The following is a 17,502-nucleotide window of genomic DNA, read 5'->3' on the forward strand; positions in this document are numbered from 1 at the left end:
AAGGTTCTACACAAAGACCTTTTTTCTGAACCGTTTGAGAGTAAATTTGCCGGTCTGGTGCCCATCACCCTTTGCATACAGGCAACGGCCTCCTCCTACAAAGCAGACCTTTGATCCTCGACCCTGACACGTTACTGCCATCCCACCCTCAGAGCCCAATCAAGGTCTACCCTTTGACTCGGTAACCTCCTCTGTAACGGCAGGGTCCAGTTCAGGATTGCATGTGGCTTGTGGGTGTCTTGCCTGAGTCTCCTTCATTTTAGCACATGGCCTCCGTCTTTCTTTGACTCTTGTGAATGGGACACTTTTGCAGGGGACAGGCCTGTCCTGTGCAGGGGATAGACTTTCCCTGGGTTTAGGGTCACGTGGTGGTCCCTGGAGATTAGATTTAGGTGGGGGTCTCCCTGGCAGGCGTAGCCCCGGAGCCTTACTGTGCACTTGGCCTCGCATCCCACCAGGGGGCACATGATTTCAGTTTGTCCCATTCCTGGTGCTGTTCACTTTGGGTACTCAGGTGAGTTTTGTGTGGCTCCTTTACTGTATGGTTCTTCTTTTCCCCTTTATCATTAAAGAGTATTTTGTGGGGGCGATACTTGGAAATCATGTTAATCCCATCCCTTGGCAACTTGTCTGTTTATTTATATCTGTACAGACTCATGTTTGTCTGTTTTATTCCATGGTTTATAATCCACTGGTTGTATTATTGACGTCAAAGTCCCCGACTTGGCCACTGGGGTCACGTTCAAGCTGGCTTCTGTGACCCTTGACCTGTCCCCGCCATCATTCAGCACTGCCTTGCTTTCTGATGCCAGGTGTTCCAGGCCTCATCTTGTACTTTCTCTGCCCCATATCTGGAATCAGTCATTTGTCCAAGGGGCCCTGCTTGCGTTTAGTGGAGAATGGAATCTACAAGGTGTGTTTACTACTGTGAGGGTGTTTTCCTCCTGGGGCCCTCTCAGGGGCCAGAATTAGGGAGTATGTGTATTTATGTGCGCATGCACATACGTGCGTGCCCGCGCACACACGCACACACACGCCTGCATCTCTAGTTACCTATTTAAATGGTTTTGGGAACCATGAGTTCAGACTGATACCTTCCTCTCTGATCCAGCATCCCACAGTTCGGTCTCGTTTTCTCTCTCCGTATTTGTGACTCCCTTCCCTGACCATCAGAAACCTGGCTCCAAATTATCCTGAAAACATTTGCTCGTTTGATCTGTCTCCCTGGGCGTCACCAGCCTCCCATCTCTGCAGCCGCCTCTCCTCTGCATAGACGCCTTTGCGGCCCTGCTCACCACACCCCGCCCCAACTCAGATGCCTGCCGGGCTCGATCCACCAAATGGTCTTGGGCCTAAATGTTGGAGAGGTCAGCATTATTGGTGCTGTTTTCCTGAGGTGTCCTTTCAGCAGAGATCCAGGGCGTCAGAGTCGTCCTCCTGGTTGTCTGGCCTGGCTCTTCTACTTCTTGACCCTGTGAACACAGGCAAGCAGCTCAGCCTCTCTGAGCCTCAGTTTCTCTCAAAGATAGACACTGAGGATGAGGTTAGTTAATATGTATAAGTTGCTTAGCATGACATTCAACAAGGATGTTCATTATTAGCATTACATTCATTGAGTGCACACTGCCTTTTGGGCCCTCGGGGATCCAGAGATGGAGAAGTCATAGGCCTAGCTGTCGAGACACTCAGGGTGACGTGGAAAACTTAGTGGTTGTGTTGTTCGATGCCCTTGGTTGCCAAGAGGGCCTGACCACCAGGTGACTGTATGTCCACTTAGAGCCTTTATGTGGTGAGTCTTAGGTGTCCAGTGTGCCCTGTAGGTGGTGAGCACCCCATGTTCCAGGTGCTTAGAGATTCCCATGGTGAGTTAGTCAGGCAGTGCTTTGAAACTGAAGAGGAGGCCAGCCCGGTGAGTTTGTTGGTGAGTATTAGAGTCTACTGAATGCCAGGTAAGGAAGGGGCTTTCGAAAATTACGTGTGTGCTGGCCCTCGAGTCCCACTGTGAAGTTCAGATACACTGGCGTGAGGGTAACTTCACCATAGGTTTTAGTAAGTATGTCTGGGAACACAGCTTGGGAACCAGGGGCCTTAGGTTCCTATCACTTCCTAAGTATCTGACCTTGGACAAGTGACTTAACCTCTAAGCCTCAGCTTCCTTAACCGGCAAGAAGAGAGAAAGTGCTAAGAGATGTTGAAAGGGCAAGCCATGGCTGACTGCTGGGGCGGCAAGGGAGGGCTTCCCGGAGAAGGCGTGAACACTGGCAGGTGGGCACGCAGTGGGGAGGCAGACAGGAGAGAGAGAAGACAGCGAACTGAGGCCAGGGTAGAAGAGATGATGAGAACGACCGCACAGGGAAAACAGAGACCTTGTGGAGAACGGGGGGAACCGTGTACAAGGTCATACGAGGAAGGTTTTTATTATAAGTCACTTTTTCTGTTTGTTTTAGAGCTCCTTGAGGTCAGAGAGTGTCAGATGAATGAAATTGAGGTCAGCAACGTATAGCGGCTAATTGTAGCTACCGTAGAAAGCTAGCAGAAGCAGGATGGATTCTACAGATAATGTGGCATCATTGAAAGTTCTGGAGCCAGGAAGGGTGTAACAAGAGCTGTGGTTAGGATCTGTGCGGTGGATTGGAGGCGAGAGGTCCGTGCCCTGGTTCTCCGTGGACAGAGGGCTCTTGAAGCTGAGCCGCCCTCCACCATAGCTGCTAGCCACATGTGGCTCATTCACCTTGAATTTAATTAGAATTAATAAAATGACAAATTCAGTTGATCGGTCACATTTACCACACTGTCAGTGTTTGGGAGGTGCCTGTGGCTAGTGGCTCCTCGCTTGGACAGTGCAGGTAGAGAGCATGTCCACCATCTTGCAGGAACATTCTGAGTGCCCAGCATAGAGCCAGGTGCGCAGCGGGGCCCAGGGGATGATGTGGCATGGCTTGTCACAGGGACAAGGGGGCCAGAACTGGATGGTGACTGAGGAACTGGGGAGGAAAGGACCTTGGGAAAGGTTAGGACTCAGCGGCCAGTGAATATGGGTTGGGGCTGCATACCAAAAAGAAAGGGCGAAGGACCTGGGACGGTTGAGATCATCTGCCCTTGGAATTTTTGCGTTGTTTTAAAAACATTTCCTCCGTGCGCCTGTTATTTCTGGCTGGCAACGTTGTCTTTGCTGCCACTGCATTTCCAGCACAATGCAGCCGTTGTGTCTTCTGCCCTCCTCAGGGGGCTTAGATCCTGGCATCCCAGATGTACAGAGGAAGATAGCACTAGCTCAAGCTTCCACAGGCGGGGGGCCTGAGGACTCTTGCCAGGGTGGTGCATGAAGGAAGCGTCCGAAGGTTTGGAGAGCCAACTCCAGGCACATCATTTGCAGTCTTTCCTCTACGGGGTGGGGGAAAATCCTGCTGCTGTGAACTTGCTGGCATATTCCTGGTAGGAGCTGCTCGCTCCTACCCGTTGATATGAAGGAGAATGTCTCTTACTGTCTGAAATACTTTTGGACATTCCTTCTCTCTGAGAAAAGCCTACGCCTTCTAGCCAAACAATACATGCCCCAGCAGCAGAGACATTTGTACTGAGCCCTGCCAGCATTTCTTGCCTCTGACCCCGTTCCTGCCGTAGAACGCCTGCAGAGCTGGAATTTCCCTCTCCTCAGCATTCTGTGTGTAGGGGAGCACCGGGGGGGGGGGGGGGGGGGGGCGGACTCTCGCTGGGAGGTGTATCAGGTGAGTTACTTGTATTCTTATGCTCTGAAGGGTGGTGTTTGGGACGAGGCCCTGCCGAGCAGCGTTGTGAAGCACAAAGCAAAAAAGAACAGGGCCTTGGCACAACTCTGGGGTCTTGGTGACTCTTGACCAGGAGTTCAAAGTGAGGGAAGGATGTGAGGGAGAGCCAATAGTAAGTCTCCGATCTTTCCGTCTTCGCAAACTTCACTTTGCCAGGAATGGGGTCTGAATCTATCCAGACCATCGCCAGTAGGGGTTTTGAGATCTGTATCTGTCCAGCTTCACCCGCCGCCCCGAAGCCACGGGGCAGGCCATCATGCCTCTGACCCAGGTGTCCTGTCACGGGGCACCGAACGTGGGGCTTCTCATTGCAGCTCTGTCACTTCGTAGACACGTGGCCACAAACAAGTCATTCCTCTGCTCTGTCTTGACCCCTTCATCAGAAGCATGAAATTGTAAGAATTAAGTGAAAAAACGGAGGGGCAAGCTCTCCAAAAACTGTAGGGCACCATTGAGGAGGAAGGAATCATTAACATGTATTTATTTAAAACAACACTCATTGAGTGCCATTGGTGTAGTAAGCATTCAGGGGCTGAGAACTGACGTTAACAGGTTGATGGCTCAACTTGAGGCCTAAGGTTTGGTTCTTAACTTTGCACATTCTGAAACGTCAGTTTATTAGCACACCAGGGGATGGTCAAGTTCTGAGAAACCAACTCAACGCTAACCAAACTTATAAGGAACTGACTTGTAAACCAGAATAGACATTTATGAATTCACAGTGGAGCCTTTTACAACAGAGACCAGGTCTTCCTCTGTTTGTCATGGGATATGTATAACAATCTTCCTACTCTCCTGCTCCCTACTCCCCTCCTCTGTGTTCACTGATCCTCTGAGGCCCCACTTTGTGTCGTTTCTTCCAGAAAGACCTCCTTGGACCCCCAGGTTGTGCTGGGCGCCCCTCCTGTGTATATGCACATGTCCATATGTGCATGCATCTGCAGCACCCTGTAGATCCCTCTAGTGTGGAACCTGCTGCATCACATTGCAGTTACTATCCTGCATCCGTCTGACCCCCTGGAATGTAATGTCGCTCCGAGGCAGGAGCTGTGTCTGGCTTATTTCTGTATTCCCAGGACTTAGCACTGACCAGGCACAACAAATATTTGTTCATCTAAATGGAATTAATGGAACCTCCTCTTGGGAGCATTCACCGGCACCCACCTTTTCTGTGGTGACAACTTTACATTCGTTCTTTTTTTTTTCTCCTAGAATTGTCATCGCGCCTGCTAGACAAATCACGGTCCCCTCAGCCATCACTGTGCAGAGCCAAGGGACTCGAGCGTTGATCTCCACGTAGAAGTAGTTCAGTTCGTTTCAGCCAGTCCCCATCAGTTTGGGATTCTTTTCAGAGCCTATGCTTGGGGCTCCAATTCTCTGATTTTGGGTGAGATGTAGAGTCGGAAATACTAAAATCATACCATTTAGTAACTTTCTGTTTTCTCATCTGTAAGATGAGTATAATAATGCCTGGCTTGGCCTGCCGGGAAGTTTCATGAAGATCAAGTGCCTGACATTAGCCAGAATGCTCTGTCCACAGCAGAGCCCATCCCAGGGCCGATGTGTCCGTTTTGTTACTGTCATTTCATATCCTCATGCAGGGCTGCCTTTCAAAGGCCAGGACCCTGTGACCGAGAGTGTTTGGTAGGAGATGGGCAGGTGCATTTATAGGCTAACCTCTTTGGCTGCTTCCAAGAGTAGAGTAGAACATAAATTGGAGCCCAGAAATATGGGTTCCCAGACCACTGCATTTTATTTGCTTAAAGTCCAGTGTGCCCCAGAACCCCCAAGGGAGTTGGTTAAAAGACGGGGTGGTTCCTGGAGGCTGCAAGAGTTTGACCGGCTTTCTTCATGTGTCATTTGGACAAAATGCTGCCTGGCCGGTAGAGCTGTGGGAGCTGACGCCACGGTGTAGCCTCGCACCCGGCCACCATCTCTGCCACGCGGCAGGTGCTCAGCAAATAACACTGCTGTTGAGAAGCCTGCTCTGAAGGCAGCTTCTCCACTAGCCGGGCCTGTGCTGCCCACAGAACTCTGCCTCCAGATTCCTGTTCAGTCCAGAGGGACCGGACGGCCATCTCCCGCCCCACAATCGTGGTGGAGCCTGTGGGCAGGGTGATGGCAGTGGTCCCCCTGGGCCTCCTGCTTGCCCCCAGGGCTGGGGGGGGGAGCTCTGACAGGGAGCCCTGTTTCCCTGACTCATGCCTGCTCTCCCTTCTCGCAATGCCTTCATCTGCTGGGAAGAAGGGCTGGCGAGCGACCGTATTCTGACTTCCCAGTGACATGTGCTTTAGCGAAACCAAAGCGGCCGCCCTGCAGTTAACCGCCAGGGCAGGCAGGGGCAGAGGTGACGTCAGGGTAACCTCGGGCTGGTAGGGACGTGGGTTATGAAGATGGGCATGGGGCAGAGGGATTTGGTCCCGTCCCAACTTGTAAAGATGTTATTATGTTCCTGGGCAAGCTGTAGTTCCCTCCACTGCAGAATCGTGGTAGTATGTGCCCCCACTTAATCCTCTTGTGAGGATTAATTTATCCTTCGGAAGCTGGGGGAAGCTTCCAGGCCTCCCCAGGAGTCTCTGCCCGGTGCTCCCTCCTTCAGCAAGCGTTCCAAAAGCCACCAGTTAGATGCGCCCCTCTCCCCTCTTCTGAACACCAGCAGGGCCCCTTTCTTTGGGTGCTTATCCCAGTCTACCCTGCAGGGTGGCTAGTCGTGTCCTTGATTGGTTTCACCGGCCCAAGGAAGCGCTGCAGACAGCGCCTGCTGGCTCCTGCCGGGCGGGTTTCAGGGTCTCATGCCAGGCCCTTGGGGACCTGGGCCTGCTTTCCCTTTGCAGCCTGCCCTGCCCTTCATGCCTGTCGTTCTCGAAGCTCCTCCTGTGTGTGCACACGCGGGTCCCTCTACCTGGCTTCTCCCCCTCACACTCTCCCTCGCCTCCTCAGGCAGCGATGAGCATGACCAAAGAATGCTCAGAAAGCAAAATGCTTTTGACAACATGGGCTAACTGCGGCAGCTGCCAACTGTCACCAGTGGGTGAATGGGTGGCAATTTGATGGAAATAGGAGTTCTTCAGGCTGTCGATTTCACCCAGAATGGGGTCCTCATTGCTCGGGATCTGTTCCTTGGCGGCCAGCTGTTTTCCCTCACAATGTCATGCTCACCCTCGTGCTTGTTCCCCAGGCCCACAGAAACCCGTAGGAGTGAAGTGATTAGAGGAACTTCAGCTGTTTTGGTCTCTCTGAATGGCCCTCTTTCATCTGGATATGCAGGGACAAGGGCCTTTTTAAACCCAAACATCAGGGGAAGACCAGAGTCCCACAAGAGCCACTCGCGCTCTGGGTGGGACCATTGTCTGGGGACGGGGACTCCGGCCCCTTCCTTCCCTTTCTCCGGAGGGAGTGCAGGGCAGGCGCTCAGAGGCAGTTAAAGATGCGAAGCCGGTTGTCATGAACGTGTTTTATTTCACGGACTTCTGCGTCTCCCTTCAGTCAACTCACAGCTTCCGCTCTTCAGAGGTTTCCAACCCAAATTAGTACGTATCACCACCCGACCTCTCTGTTCCTACCACGGATCGGTTTCTGGAGGACCCTGGTCGTTTATGCTCTGAGCGCTGGGGTTTTTCGTCTGTCCTCAGTGCCTTGTAGAAAACTCTTAATGCTTGTGTCATCTCCTGAAATGGGCAGTGACCAGTGTCTGAGAACATATTTGTACCACGGAGATAAAAGTGTTGGGGTGGGGGTGACGGGGGGAGGGGGGCGGTGGTGCAGGGAGGGCCGGGGCTGAACTCGTTTTTTACTCTCCCATCAAGGTTTTTCTTAAAGCGATGGAGGAAAACAGTTGTTTTATTGGTCTGGGTCTAACCTTTCTGGAACTTCAGTCACAGACTTTTTAGGACAGCATTTTGGGGGAGAAGGGTGGTTTTTCTGTAGCTGGGATGGGTGGTTTGTAGGTCTGTACTTCCTTGCTCTGAGAACTTAGTAAAGTGGGTGTGCCATCCCCAAAATGGATTCTTTTTTTTTTAAGATTTTATTTATTTGGGAGAAAGAGAGAATGAGCAGGGCAGGGGAGGAGGGGCAGAGGGAGAAGGAGAAACAGACTCCCCGCTGAGCAGGGAGCCCACTGCAGGACTCTAGCCCAGGACCATGGGATCATGACCTGAGTCGAAGGCAGACACTTAACCCACTGAGCCACCCAGGCCTTCCCCCAAAATGGATTTCTCACAAATTGGGGTACCACGCTTCCCTGTATTAGGAGCCCAGCACAGAGAACCCCATGGAGTCCTGGCAGCGGGAAATGGTGTTCTCATCGGCCACTCAGAGGGTGCGTGAGGCTTAGGGCCTGGAGTGAGCTCAGAGCAGAAGACAGGAAACAGGGTCACAGGAATATCTGCATTTTGTTTCTGTAAATGCTGTGACTGCCCATGCTCTCCAGCCTCTTGGCCCCAAGAGTCATCGTATGCGGTCATGCTCGGGCTGTATCTGCTTACTGTCTCTCCAGATGCAGGGCAGTCTCACAGGCCTGAGACAGAGAATGTGCTTTGTGGGCTTCCCAGCAGCTTTAAATCTCGCTCTTTACAGTAAACTCTGGTGCCTCATTGCCTGGAAGGCAGCTGCAGTGTTCCAGGGCCCCCATCCACACGGCCCCTGACTTCATATGTAGATGGGGGACTCCGATTCTTTAGCCGTCACAGGAACACTGAGAAACAACTGGCCTTGTAAGCCATCACGGGATAAAACCAGCCTATTCTTTTGCATTGTTCCTTTTTTTTTTTTTCCAAAGGAAATGTAAGGGAAACCAAGGGGAATTTTTGCTCATAATTTCAAAGGCAAAGGTCACCGTTAATGGCTGACTGTTTCCAGAGTGTTCGGGCTTCTGGTCAGTATGGGTTTGTTTTTTTTCTTCTCTTTTCCCTTTTTCTTTTTTTTTGTGGTGGCTGTGGGCGGGGGGGGGGGGGAGAGGGAGAGAGAGAATCTTAAGCAGGCTCCATGCCCATTACGGAGCCAACACGGGGCTCGATCTCATGACCCTGAGGTCATGACCTGAGCTGAAATCAAGAGTCGGAAGTTTAACCGAATGAGCCACCCCAGGCGCCCCTCCGTATTTTTTTTTTTAAGGTGTTATTTTTAAGTAATCTCTACGCCCAGCGTGGGGTTTGAACTCACAACCCTGAGATCAAGAGTCCCAGGCTCTACAGGCTGAGCCAGCCGGGTGCCCCCTCTTACGGTATTTATAATCCTGGGCTCCCCAGTTCTTGCAGCTGGCAGCACAGTTGGGGATACTAATGAGGAAAAGCTAAAAGCTGTATGGATGTTAAAGGATTGGTAAATGAAATCTACAAACCGTCAATAACTCAAAGGCCCAAGTAAGAGAGGCAGCCCTGAGCCTTATCGTTGGGCATTTGAGCAGAGTCACTATTTTTGGCATGAGAATTCAACCAGCAGAAGGCACAGATTTTATTGTAGACTTCATATGATACAAGATCACTGTTTTTCTGATTCCAGGAGCCGCTGAGTTCAATGTGGTGAGTTTTCTTAGCACCTAGAGTTGTGTATTAGACTTAACTGAGGTTTTTATTCCAGGATTCAGAACATTTAACTACTAACATTAGACGTCTGGGGAGAAGGTGATCTTGCTTTTTTTATATTTACAGAAAATGTCCCTGTATTTCTGTCGGGAATCAATTTGCTTCCTGTTAAAACAAACGCACACAAAAAGTGCTGCTTTTTCTTGGAGATTTGCCCTTCAAATCATGTGTATGTTAATTGGTTGCTCAAGACAGAATTAATGATTTTTACAGTTCCCTTTGTTGTGAACTCTGATCTTTCACAAAATTGATAGAAATAAAATGCTTTTCCATTATAACATACAGTACATGTCTTCCCTTATTCTGAAAATCAAATAAAAAATAATCTTTTTAAAAAGTTAATATTTGCTCAGTATAGAAAATTTGGAAGATACCAAGAAGCACAAAGAAGATAATCATAGGTGGTCCAATCCTCCCCCCACCAAAAAAAACCACTGTTAATAATTTTAGTGCATTTTATGGGTAATTTTCCGCATGAACAGTATTTTTGAATAATTAATAACTAGTAGCTAATACAGTCTGTCAGTTTATAGTCTTAATTTCTGCGTAAGCTAAAGATTTTTTTTTGATAGCCAAATCGTGAAATGTTTAAAATTTAAATCGTGAGTTCTCAAGCTGTATGTCGAATGTCAGTGTTATTGCTGGTTTAAAATAACAAAAACCAAAGGTTCCTTTTGCTGAGAAATTCACTGTGTCAACTGGAGGTTCTCTACCACAGCAGTGACACTGTAACCTTGACTAAGCTAAATCACGGGGTCAGTAACCACCGGCTTTTGTTAAGATGCAAATCAATAGTGAAAGTATAACTTCCTCTTCTTCGTATTCCATCAAGGGAAGGCACCAAGATCAGTGAAGTTGTCATAGCCAGGGAGCCACAGATTCCACAGCAAGAGTGCGAAAAAGTCACAAAATTCAGAGAGTTGCTCTCTATCTTTAGGAGACGTGATGCAGGGAGATCCTTTTAGAGTATCCTGCAGGAGGAAGGGGCTGTCGGCTTTGCAAGAGCCCCAAGGACCTCGGGCGTTCTAGCCGAAGCCTGAGTTCATCACACAGACTCCAGCAGCAGGCTTGTAGCGAAGGTGCGGGAAGAGTGCGGCGCGAAATGATCAGAATAGCCCTTTTGTCCCGTGTGCGTCGTATGTGCCATTTGCCTGCACCAAAGCTTTTCCTCTGCTGCGTGTCTTTGCCCATGTTCCCCTCTGAATTCCAGCCTGACCGTGCTCTGGTTTCATCCTTCCCAGCTTAAGTGAGAGCTTTTTCATGGTGAAAGGAGCAGCACTCTTCTTACAGCAAGGAAACAACCCTCAGAGCCAGCGAAGCCTTCAGCATCCCCACAAGCATGCAGGTAAATTGAGGTTCTTACCTGGAAACTTATTTTCTGTGCAGTGGGGGAGCCTTCCATTGCTGGTGGTAAGCAAGTTGCTGGTTTTCAAGGCCAGAGAAATAGCGGAACACAGGCTTGTCATGCGCCTGGTGCAAAGCAGAAGCTCCTTTCATGAGCAGGTAAGCCATGCGCGTTTTCCAGGGAGCACCGAGAGCTAGTGTCCCGCGGACTGTGCATGTCTACACAAGAAATAAGGCAGTCAGCAGCGTTCTGTTTGGATGTGAGGATTTCCCACCCACAGTTTATCAGTTAACTGCAGATTTTAAGTTACAGTATGATTTTTTTATTTTTTTTTTATTTTTTTTTTAAGATTTTATTTATTTATTTGAGAGAGAGAGGGAATGAGAGATAGAAAGCACGAGAGGGAAGAGGGTCAGAGGGAGAAGCAGACTCCCTGCTGAGCAGGAAGCCCGATGTGGGACTCGATCCCGGGACTCCAGGATCATGACCTGAGCCAAAGGCAGTCGCTTAACCAACTGAGCCACCCAGGCGCCCTGATTTTTTTTTTTTTTTTTAACTAATGCACCAGAACCTGTGATAGCCAGACGTTGTCCCCTTGAAAATAACCACCTTGGGATGCCCTATACCTTCTCTGAGGACTCTGGTCATTTCTCTGAGCATCTGGAAAGCTCTCATTTGGGGAATTTCTTTATGAGTCTTCAGCAGGCATTGGGGTGGGAAATCTTTATGATTTATCAGTGGATTTGGTTTCTGGAAGTAGACTGAAGTGATAAAGTGGGGATCAAACCCAATATTCATTTAGGTCCAATAGCACATGAGTAAGAAATGCCTATATGGTAACAGAGACTGGTTTTCTTAGGTGACTGGACTCTGACACCGAAGGCAGTTTGAAAAGAGGAACCAGAAAACATTGCGTACAAGGGAATCTTTGTAATAGGCCCGTAGCCTCTGCGGGCACTTCTGGGACGGGCTGCGCATTTCTCAGTGCGACCTGCAAAGGCCTCTGACCCTCAGAACAACAAGCAGGTGAAAGCAGCTGGCAGTCGGGGCCAGTTTTCTTGCCACTGTGATCATTTTATCTCTCACCTCAAGTCCTCTCGCCTCATTTTGGACCTGAGTGCCTAGGTTAGAATTTCGTGTCTTACACTTTACAGCAAACACCAGGGGTCAGTCGGGATTTTCACATGCTGATACTTGGAATCAAGATGTAGCTCTGTTTGAAGCTCAGAAAACAGTTATCCTGCACAAGGAGGCAGTGTGGGTTGGGGCAAGAGTGTGTGTTTTAGAGCCAGACAGACCGGGCTTCTGATCCCAGTCCTACAACTTACTGAGCAGTCACCTCTGAGCCTCAGTTGCCCAATCTTCACAATGGGCATCAAATACCGGTACCTCAGGCAGGATGGGGTTTAAAATGTATGCATGTAGGGGCGCCTGGGTGGCTCAGTCGGTTCAGCATCCGACTCTTGATCTCGGCCCAGGTCTTGAGATCAGGGTCGTGAATTTAAGCCCCCTCAGCGTGGAGCCTACTTAAAAAAAAAAAAAAAAAAAACTGTATGCATGTAACCTATTTACCATCTCATGGGTGCTCTGTGTATGGTAGCTCTGATTATTACTACAACGACTTCGAGTACCGTAATCCTACAAACAGAACCTTCTCTCTTGAATCTGCTAATGGTTCTGCCCTGTCAGGAATTTAACCAATGTTCGTTGGTTAAATACATACAGCAAAGCGAATGCTCCGGCTTTGTTCACCCATAGTATACAGTGTCTCCATCCTCTGATTCTAACAGTGTTTTCATACTCTCGAGCTTGGGGAAGCAAGTACAAAGCCATGTAAAAACCATAAGTCGGGCTGGTTCGTGCATCTCTGGAACGTACAGGAAAGTAAGAAAGCTTCAGGCTTGGTGGCTTTTACGCCCCTGAGGTCTAGAATGGCCGATGAGCTCCCCAAAGCAAGAGGGACCGTGACTGTCCCAGGACTCTCAGGAAACGTCCCTGGGGCAGGCACAGACTGGCCTTTCCATCAATTCCTATTTTTCTAGAATCACTGTCGAGTGCCCTGGATGGCCCCCAGCCCCGTCTGCTATCACACAGAGCTGAGAAGGAGTGAGGCTTAATCCTGCCCATACAAGACTCACTCGGGTCAGTGCAGCTAGTCCCCGGTCCGAGACTCTGGCGAGGGCCTCTACTTCAAGCTTACAGTCTCTGGTCTTTCCGCAAGTGCTGAGTGAACACTTCAACATATAGAGGCAGTGTGTGGATGCCAGGCTGCAGTTGGGAGTTCTGTCGGTCAGCAATTCCACATCTCCACAAGCAGTCCTGCTGAAAGGAGCCTATCTGTGTGGAAAATGTCCCTTTCATTTGGGCACTCACCAGACAAAGGGGCTTGTTTTTGCTTTCCTCTGTGTGCTTCCGTGACTTGGAGCGGACGGTGGTGGCGTGCAGGCAAGCCCAGGACCAGCTGAGGCGGGTGTGTGCCCCTGGGACCATGGGGTCACCACAGGCGAGGGTGCTGTTGGGTAGCGGAGGGGGGACAAGGAGCTCCACGTCCTCCTTAAACATGAACCGTTACCTGCCAATCATTCCTTATGGAAAGCAGTGCCAGTGTGGGGTGTCTTATACCGTGCAGTCCTGTCACAGAGAGAACAGACGAGAGGGGCCAGCTTCCAACAACCCAAGTCCTCTCTGAGGCAAGAAGTACAATTTGGACATCATCTGTCAGCCTGACCTAAAATTCAAAACATGCCTTTGCAAAAGGAACGAATCCAGTGTACCGATCCTTCTGGGATTCTGGTTGTGATCTATAGGATAATATTTTGTTTTGTTTTGTTTTTTTAAAGATTAATTCTGAGGGCGCCTGGGTGGCTCAGTCGTTAAGCATCTGCCTTCGGCTCAGGTCATGATCCCGGGGTCCTGGGATCGAGCCCCACATCGGGCTCCCTGCTCCGCGGGAAGCCTGCTTCTCCCTCTCCCACTCCCCCTGCTTGTGTTCCCTCTCTCGCTGTGTCTCTCTCTGTCAAGTAAATAAATAAAATCTTTAAAAATAATAATAATAATAGGGGCGCCTGGGTGGCTCAGTTGGTTGGGCGTCTGCCTTCACCTCGGGTCGTGATGCCAGGGTCCTAGGATCAAGCCCCACGTCCAGCTACCTGCTGGGCAGGAGCCTGCTTCTCCCTTTCCTCCCCGCTTATGATCCCTCCCGCTATGTCTGTCACTATCTCTCTCAAATAAAATAAATAAATAAAATATTTTTAAAAATAATAATAGTAATAAAAGTAAAAATAATTCTGTTCCTTCTTGGCATGGCACAAATCAGCATTAACGTAGATCTTCTAGGAGTTACTCCTACTTTCTTGTAGACCAGCGTCTTTGCAGATGAACCTTTCCTTTGGAAAGAAACCATGAAATGTATAAGGTGGGGAAAAAGCCGTGTTAGAGTCCCACTTGCTACTCACTGATTACGAACCTTGGGTAGCCCCCCCCCCCCCAAGCCTGGAACACACAGCCTGTTTTCAGCTGTGTTGATCCTCCGTGTCTGTGGAGACTTACTAGCCCTGAGAAGCTCTCCTCCCTACACCCCAGCTCGGAGGCACCTCCCGGGCTCTGGGATTGCTCAGAGAAGCTAGAAGCTCTGCATTACTGCCTTTATAAAGTAATTGTGCTTTATAATGCTTTATTGAATTCAGTTCTAGACTGATGTGTATATAAACTGCCGTGAGAAGGGGTGCGAGCCTCAGGCCATGGGCAGCTGCTAATAGCCTTCATAACATTTTATGACCTCTGAAATTGCTTGGATAATCATCAGTGAGCCAGTGGGTGAAAATAATGATGACCATAGTGATCGAAGGAGACCCAAGACCAGAGCCCAGATGTGCAAGCACTTGGTGGTAGAGGCATAGGCCTGGGCCCCAGTCACCGCACCTGCTACCCTCCAGTCCCTAGACTCCACGTAGTAGGCGAATGCCACAAAGCCCCGGCAGCACAGGGACCAGACGGGGTGGTCAGGCATGGAGGTCTCACTGTGGATGTTGATCATGGTGGTCGTCACGGGGCCCAAGCTCTGGGACACACGAGCAGGGGATGGGGCAGAGGGAGAGGAGAGAATCTCAAGCAGACTGCATGCTGAGCGTGGAGCCCCGCGCGGGGCTTGATCCCACGACCCTGAGATCATGACCCGAGCCAAAATCAAGAGTTGGACTTTCAACCAACTGAGCCACCCAGGCGCCCCAGATTTCAGAATATAAAAGCAATTTCTAAATATGTGGCCATCATCAGCTAGATCTCCCCATCCTCATCAGGCAACATTCAGGAGTGGAGTAAGAGAAATTGAGCCTCCTAGTCTTTGTGACGCTTCTCTTGGGGTGGAGGTGGGGGGAATTTTGATTTCACAGTCTTCATCCAGACCCTTAACATCAGCCCCTTGCAGGTTTCTGCCTAGAAGGTGGGTGGGTGACCTTTTAAAACTTTCTTCATTGGTCCAACAGGTGACCTGCCCCAACATCTTCAAGTAATGATCAACCTTCTGCGTTGTGAAGATCGGATCAAGCTGGTAAGAAGAGACAAAGAGCGGCAAGTTTTAATTTTTAATTGTGCGATTTGGTAGGGAATTATTCACGAGCAGTGGGAGGTGGGGAGTTCCTGTGTTCCAGCAGATTCTCCCAAATTGTTCACAAAAGCCACAAAAGTTTGCTCTTCACCACCCATGAGGTCCAGAGAAAGGACATGATAGGTGTCCGTGTCGATCTGAGGGTGGAGATCTTCATTCTCTGGATTGTACCTGTTCACCCATTTGACCAACTTTAGGGGAATCTCCCCAGAGCCAAGCACTGTCCGTCGTGCATGGATATAAACAGACGCGGCTCCTGCTCTTAAGAATCTCATCTTAATTGCTCATGGGAGGGAAGGTAGAAAACAAAAGCCCTTGGTGTTGATTTGGTCACGGAAGGGGCCACCACCCTGAAAGGCAGGCCAGTGAGAGCGTCTTCGCCCGTCTAGGCCGTGCGCTTGGAGAGCGCCTGGGCGGAGCGGGTCCGGTACATGGTGGTGGTGGACAGCAGCGGGCGCCAGGACACGGAGGAGAGTATCTTGCTGGGAGTCGACTTTTCCAGTAAGGAAAGGTGAGTCTGGTGGCTGGGTTGCCGCGGTCCCGTGTCCGTGGGAGATGATGATGGGATGTGTGGTGGTCAGCGGCACGGGTGGCCAGGCATGCAGAACAGTAGAACGCACCACTGCGGCTCGTGCGTGCCTGGCGCTGTGCTAGATTCAGTCTCTGCTCTCAGCTCCTACTGAGAGGATAGAAAAGTTACACTGAGCTTAGAGGTTTACCACTGGGTTGCTATCGGGGGTGCCATGGAAGAGAGCACCTGAGCCAGGAGGGCTTCCTGAAAGAGGTGACGGCTGTGGTGAACACGCAAGGACACGCAGGAGGGAGCCACATGAAGTGGAGACGGGCCTGTGCAGAAGTATGTGACTGATAGGCATCATACCAAGTGCTTCCCCTATATTACCATCCCAGGTGGACTCCCAAGTATTTGTTGCCAGGTCCTTGGTCAGAGGCTGAAAGGAGGTTTGGAATTTTCCAATAACTGGAGGGCAAGTTAGTTGTATCACAGACCCTATTATGTGTGTGAAATGAGGGCGAATGGCTCCTCTTACATCTAGGATTACGTGCATGTGCGTGAGATCATTGCAGACCCTGGCTTTGTGAAACCTGGATTAAGATAGGCTCCCTCTATTCGTATCTTTAATCTGCTCATCCGCCAAGGCAAGTGTGTGCGTTCTCCTGTGTATGAGGCAATGGGCCAGGTACACAAAGAAGCAGCCAAAGCTGTGGCCCACCTCTGACAGCCTGTAAGCTTAGCGAGGAAGGAGCCATGACCAGATGGCAGGGCAACGGGCTCGGTGATGGAGGGGTGCTCGGGGGGGTGTGGAAGCACGGGACAGGGGTGGGCTCAGAGGGGGCAAGCCAGAGGCCTTCTGCCGCGTGTGGTGGCTCACCAAGTCTTAGAGGGCAAGTGGGCAGTAGGGACGGGGCAGTGGGGGCTGCATTCGAAGGCATCTTGGGCAGAATCGACGGCAGGACAGAAAAAGCCACAGACGCAGTGAATGGTGTGGTGGCTATGTGGTCTCGTCTTGTTCCCACGAGAGAACTGCTGTTAGGAGGGACCAAGACTTTGTTCCCAGCTAACAAGCCCATGAAGAAAGAGGGAGGACGTTTCTTGGATGACCTTCTTCCTGGTACAGGGTAGCATCCTAAGAAAGTTTTGTGCGGCACACGTAGATAGAGACGTGTGAGCCGGCATCTGTGGCCTTGGGCTAGTTGGGAAGTCTGGATCTGGAAGACTGTGGAGCCTGGCAGGTCTTAGGAGGCAGGCTGTGAGGAGCGCCCCGGAAGGCAAGAGGGCCCAGCACCTCGTGTCAGGGCACCCCCAGGCCGGCGCTCTGGGACACAGACGGAGCTCGGTGTTTTGTGCAGCACAGAGGTATTCAGTGCGAAACAGCGATGCAGTTACATTTGCTCTTTGATGATCAGCCAGCCTTTCGGAGTTCCTTCCGGGGCAGGGGCGTTCCTTGCCACATGTGGTCCATTCTTTAACACTCTCCAGCCCAGAGCGGGAACCTGCCTCCCCGTGGGATGTGCCTACCATGGAGTTCTGCCCCTCCTGCTAGCCACCTCTGTTGCTTCCGTGGGAAGAGCCCAGGGCGGTTGCCACGGCATGTCCTCAGCATCTCATTGAACCCTTAAACCGCCCCGTGGAGCAGGTAGCCCTGATTGGTGTGTAACAGA

At 50.5% G+C, this 17,502-nt stretch overlaps 1 protein-coding gene across 4 annotated transcripts in view; it reads left to right on the forward strand.

Moving 5' to 3' along the window:
- The window catches only part of SSH1 (slingshot protein phosphatase 1), a 54,555-nt gene that overhangs the window by 15,126 nt on the left and 21,927 nt on the right, over positions 1 to 17,502 (forward strand). For 2 of the 4 annotated variants that reach the window (XM_028116463.2, XM_088019610.1), the window contains exons 3-5: positions 10,612 to 10,715; positions 15,200 to 15,264; positions 15,711 to 15,832. In XM_028116463.2, the coding sequence (XP_027972264.1) occupies positions 10,612 to 10,715; positions 15,200 to 15,264; positions 15,711 to 15,832 (291 nt within the window). Of the gene's footprint in view, positions 1 to 10,611; positions 10,716 to 10,756; positions 10,874 to 15,199; positions 15,265 to 15,710; positions 15,833 to 17,502 lie in introns of those variants that run through there. The other 2 variants (XM_028116469.2, XM_028116471.2) reach the window with 2 other exon arrangements.

The sequence above is a fragment of the Eumetopias jubatus genome, unplaced genomic scaffold (assembly GCF_037043125.1).
Source record: "Eumetopias jubatus isolate StellerSeaLion01/CBP00866 unplaced genomic scaffold, mEumJub1_p1.0 scaffold_16, whole genome shotgun sequence".
In the NCBI taxonomy this organism is placed as follows: Eukaryota; Metazoa; Chordata; class Mammalia; order Carnivora; family Otariidae; genus Eumetopias; species Eumetopias jubatus.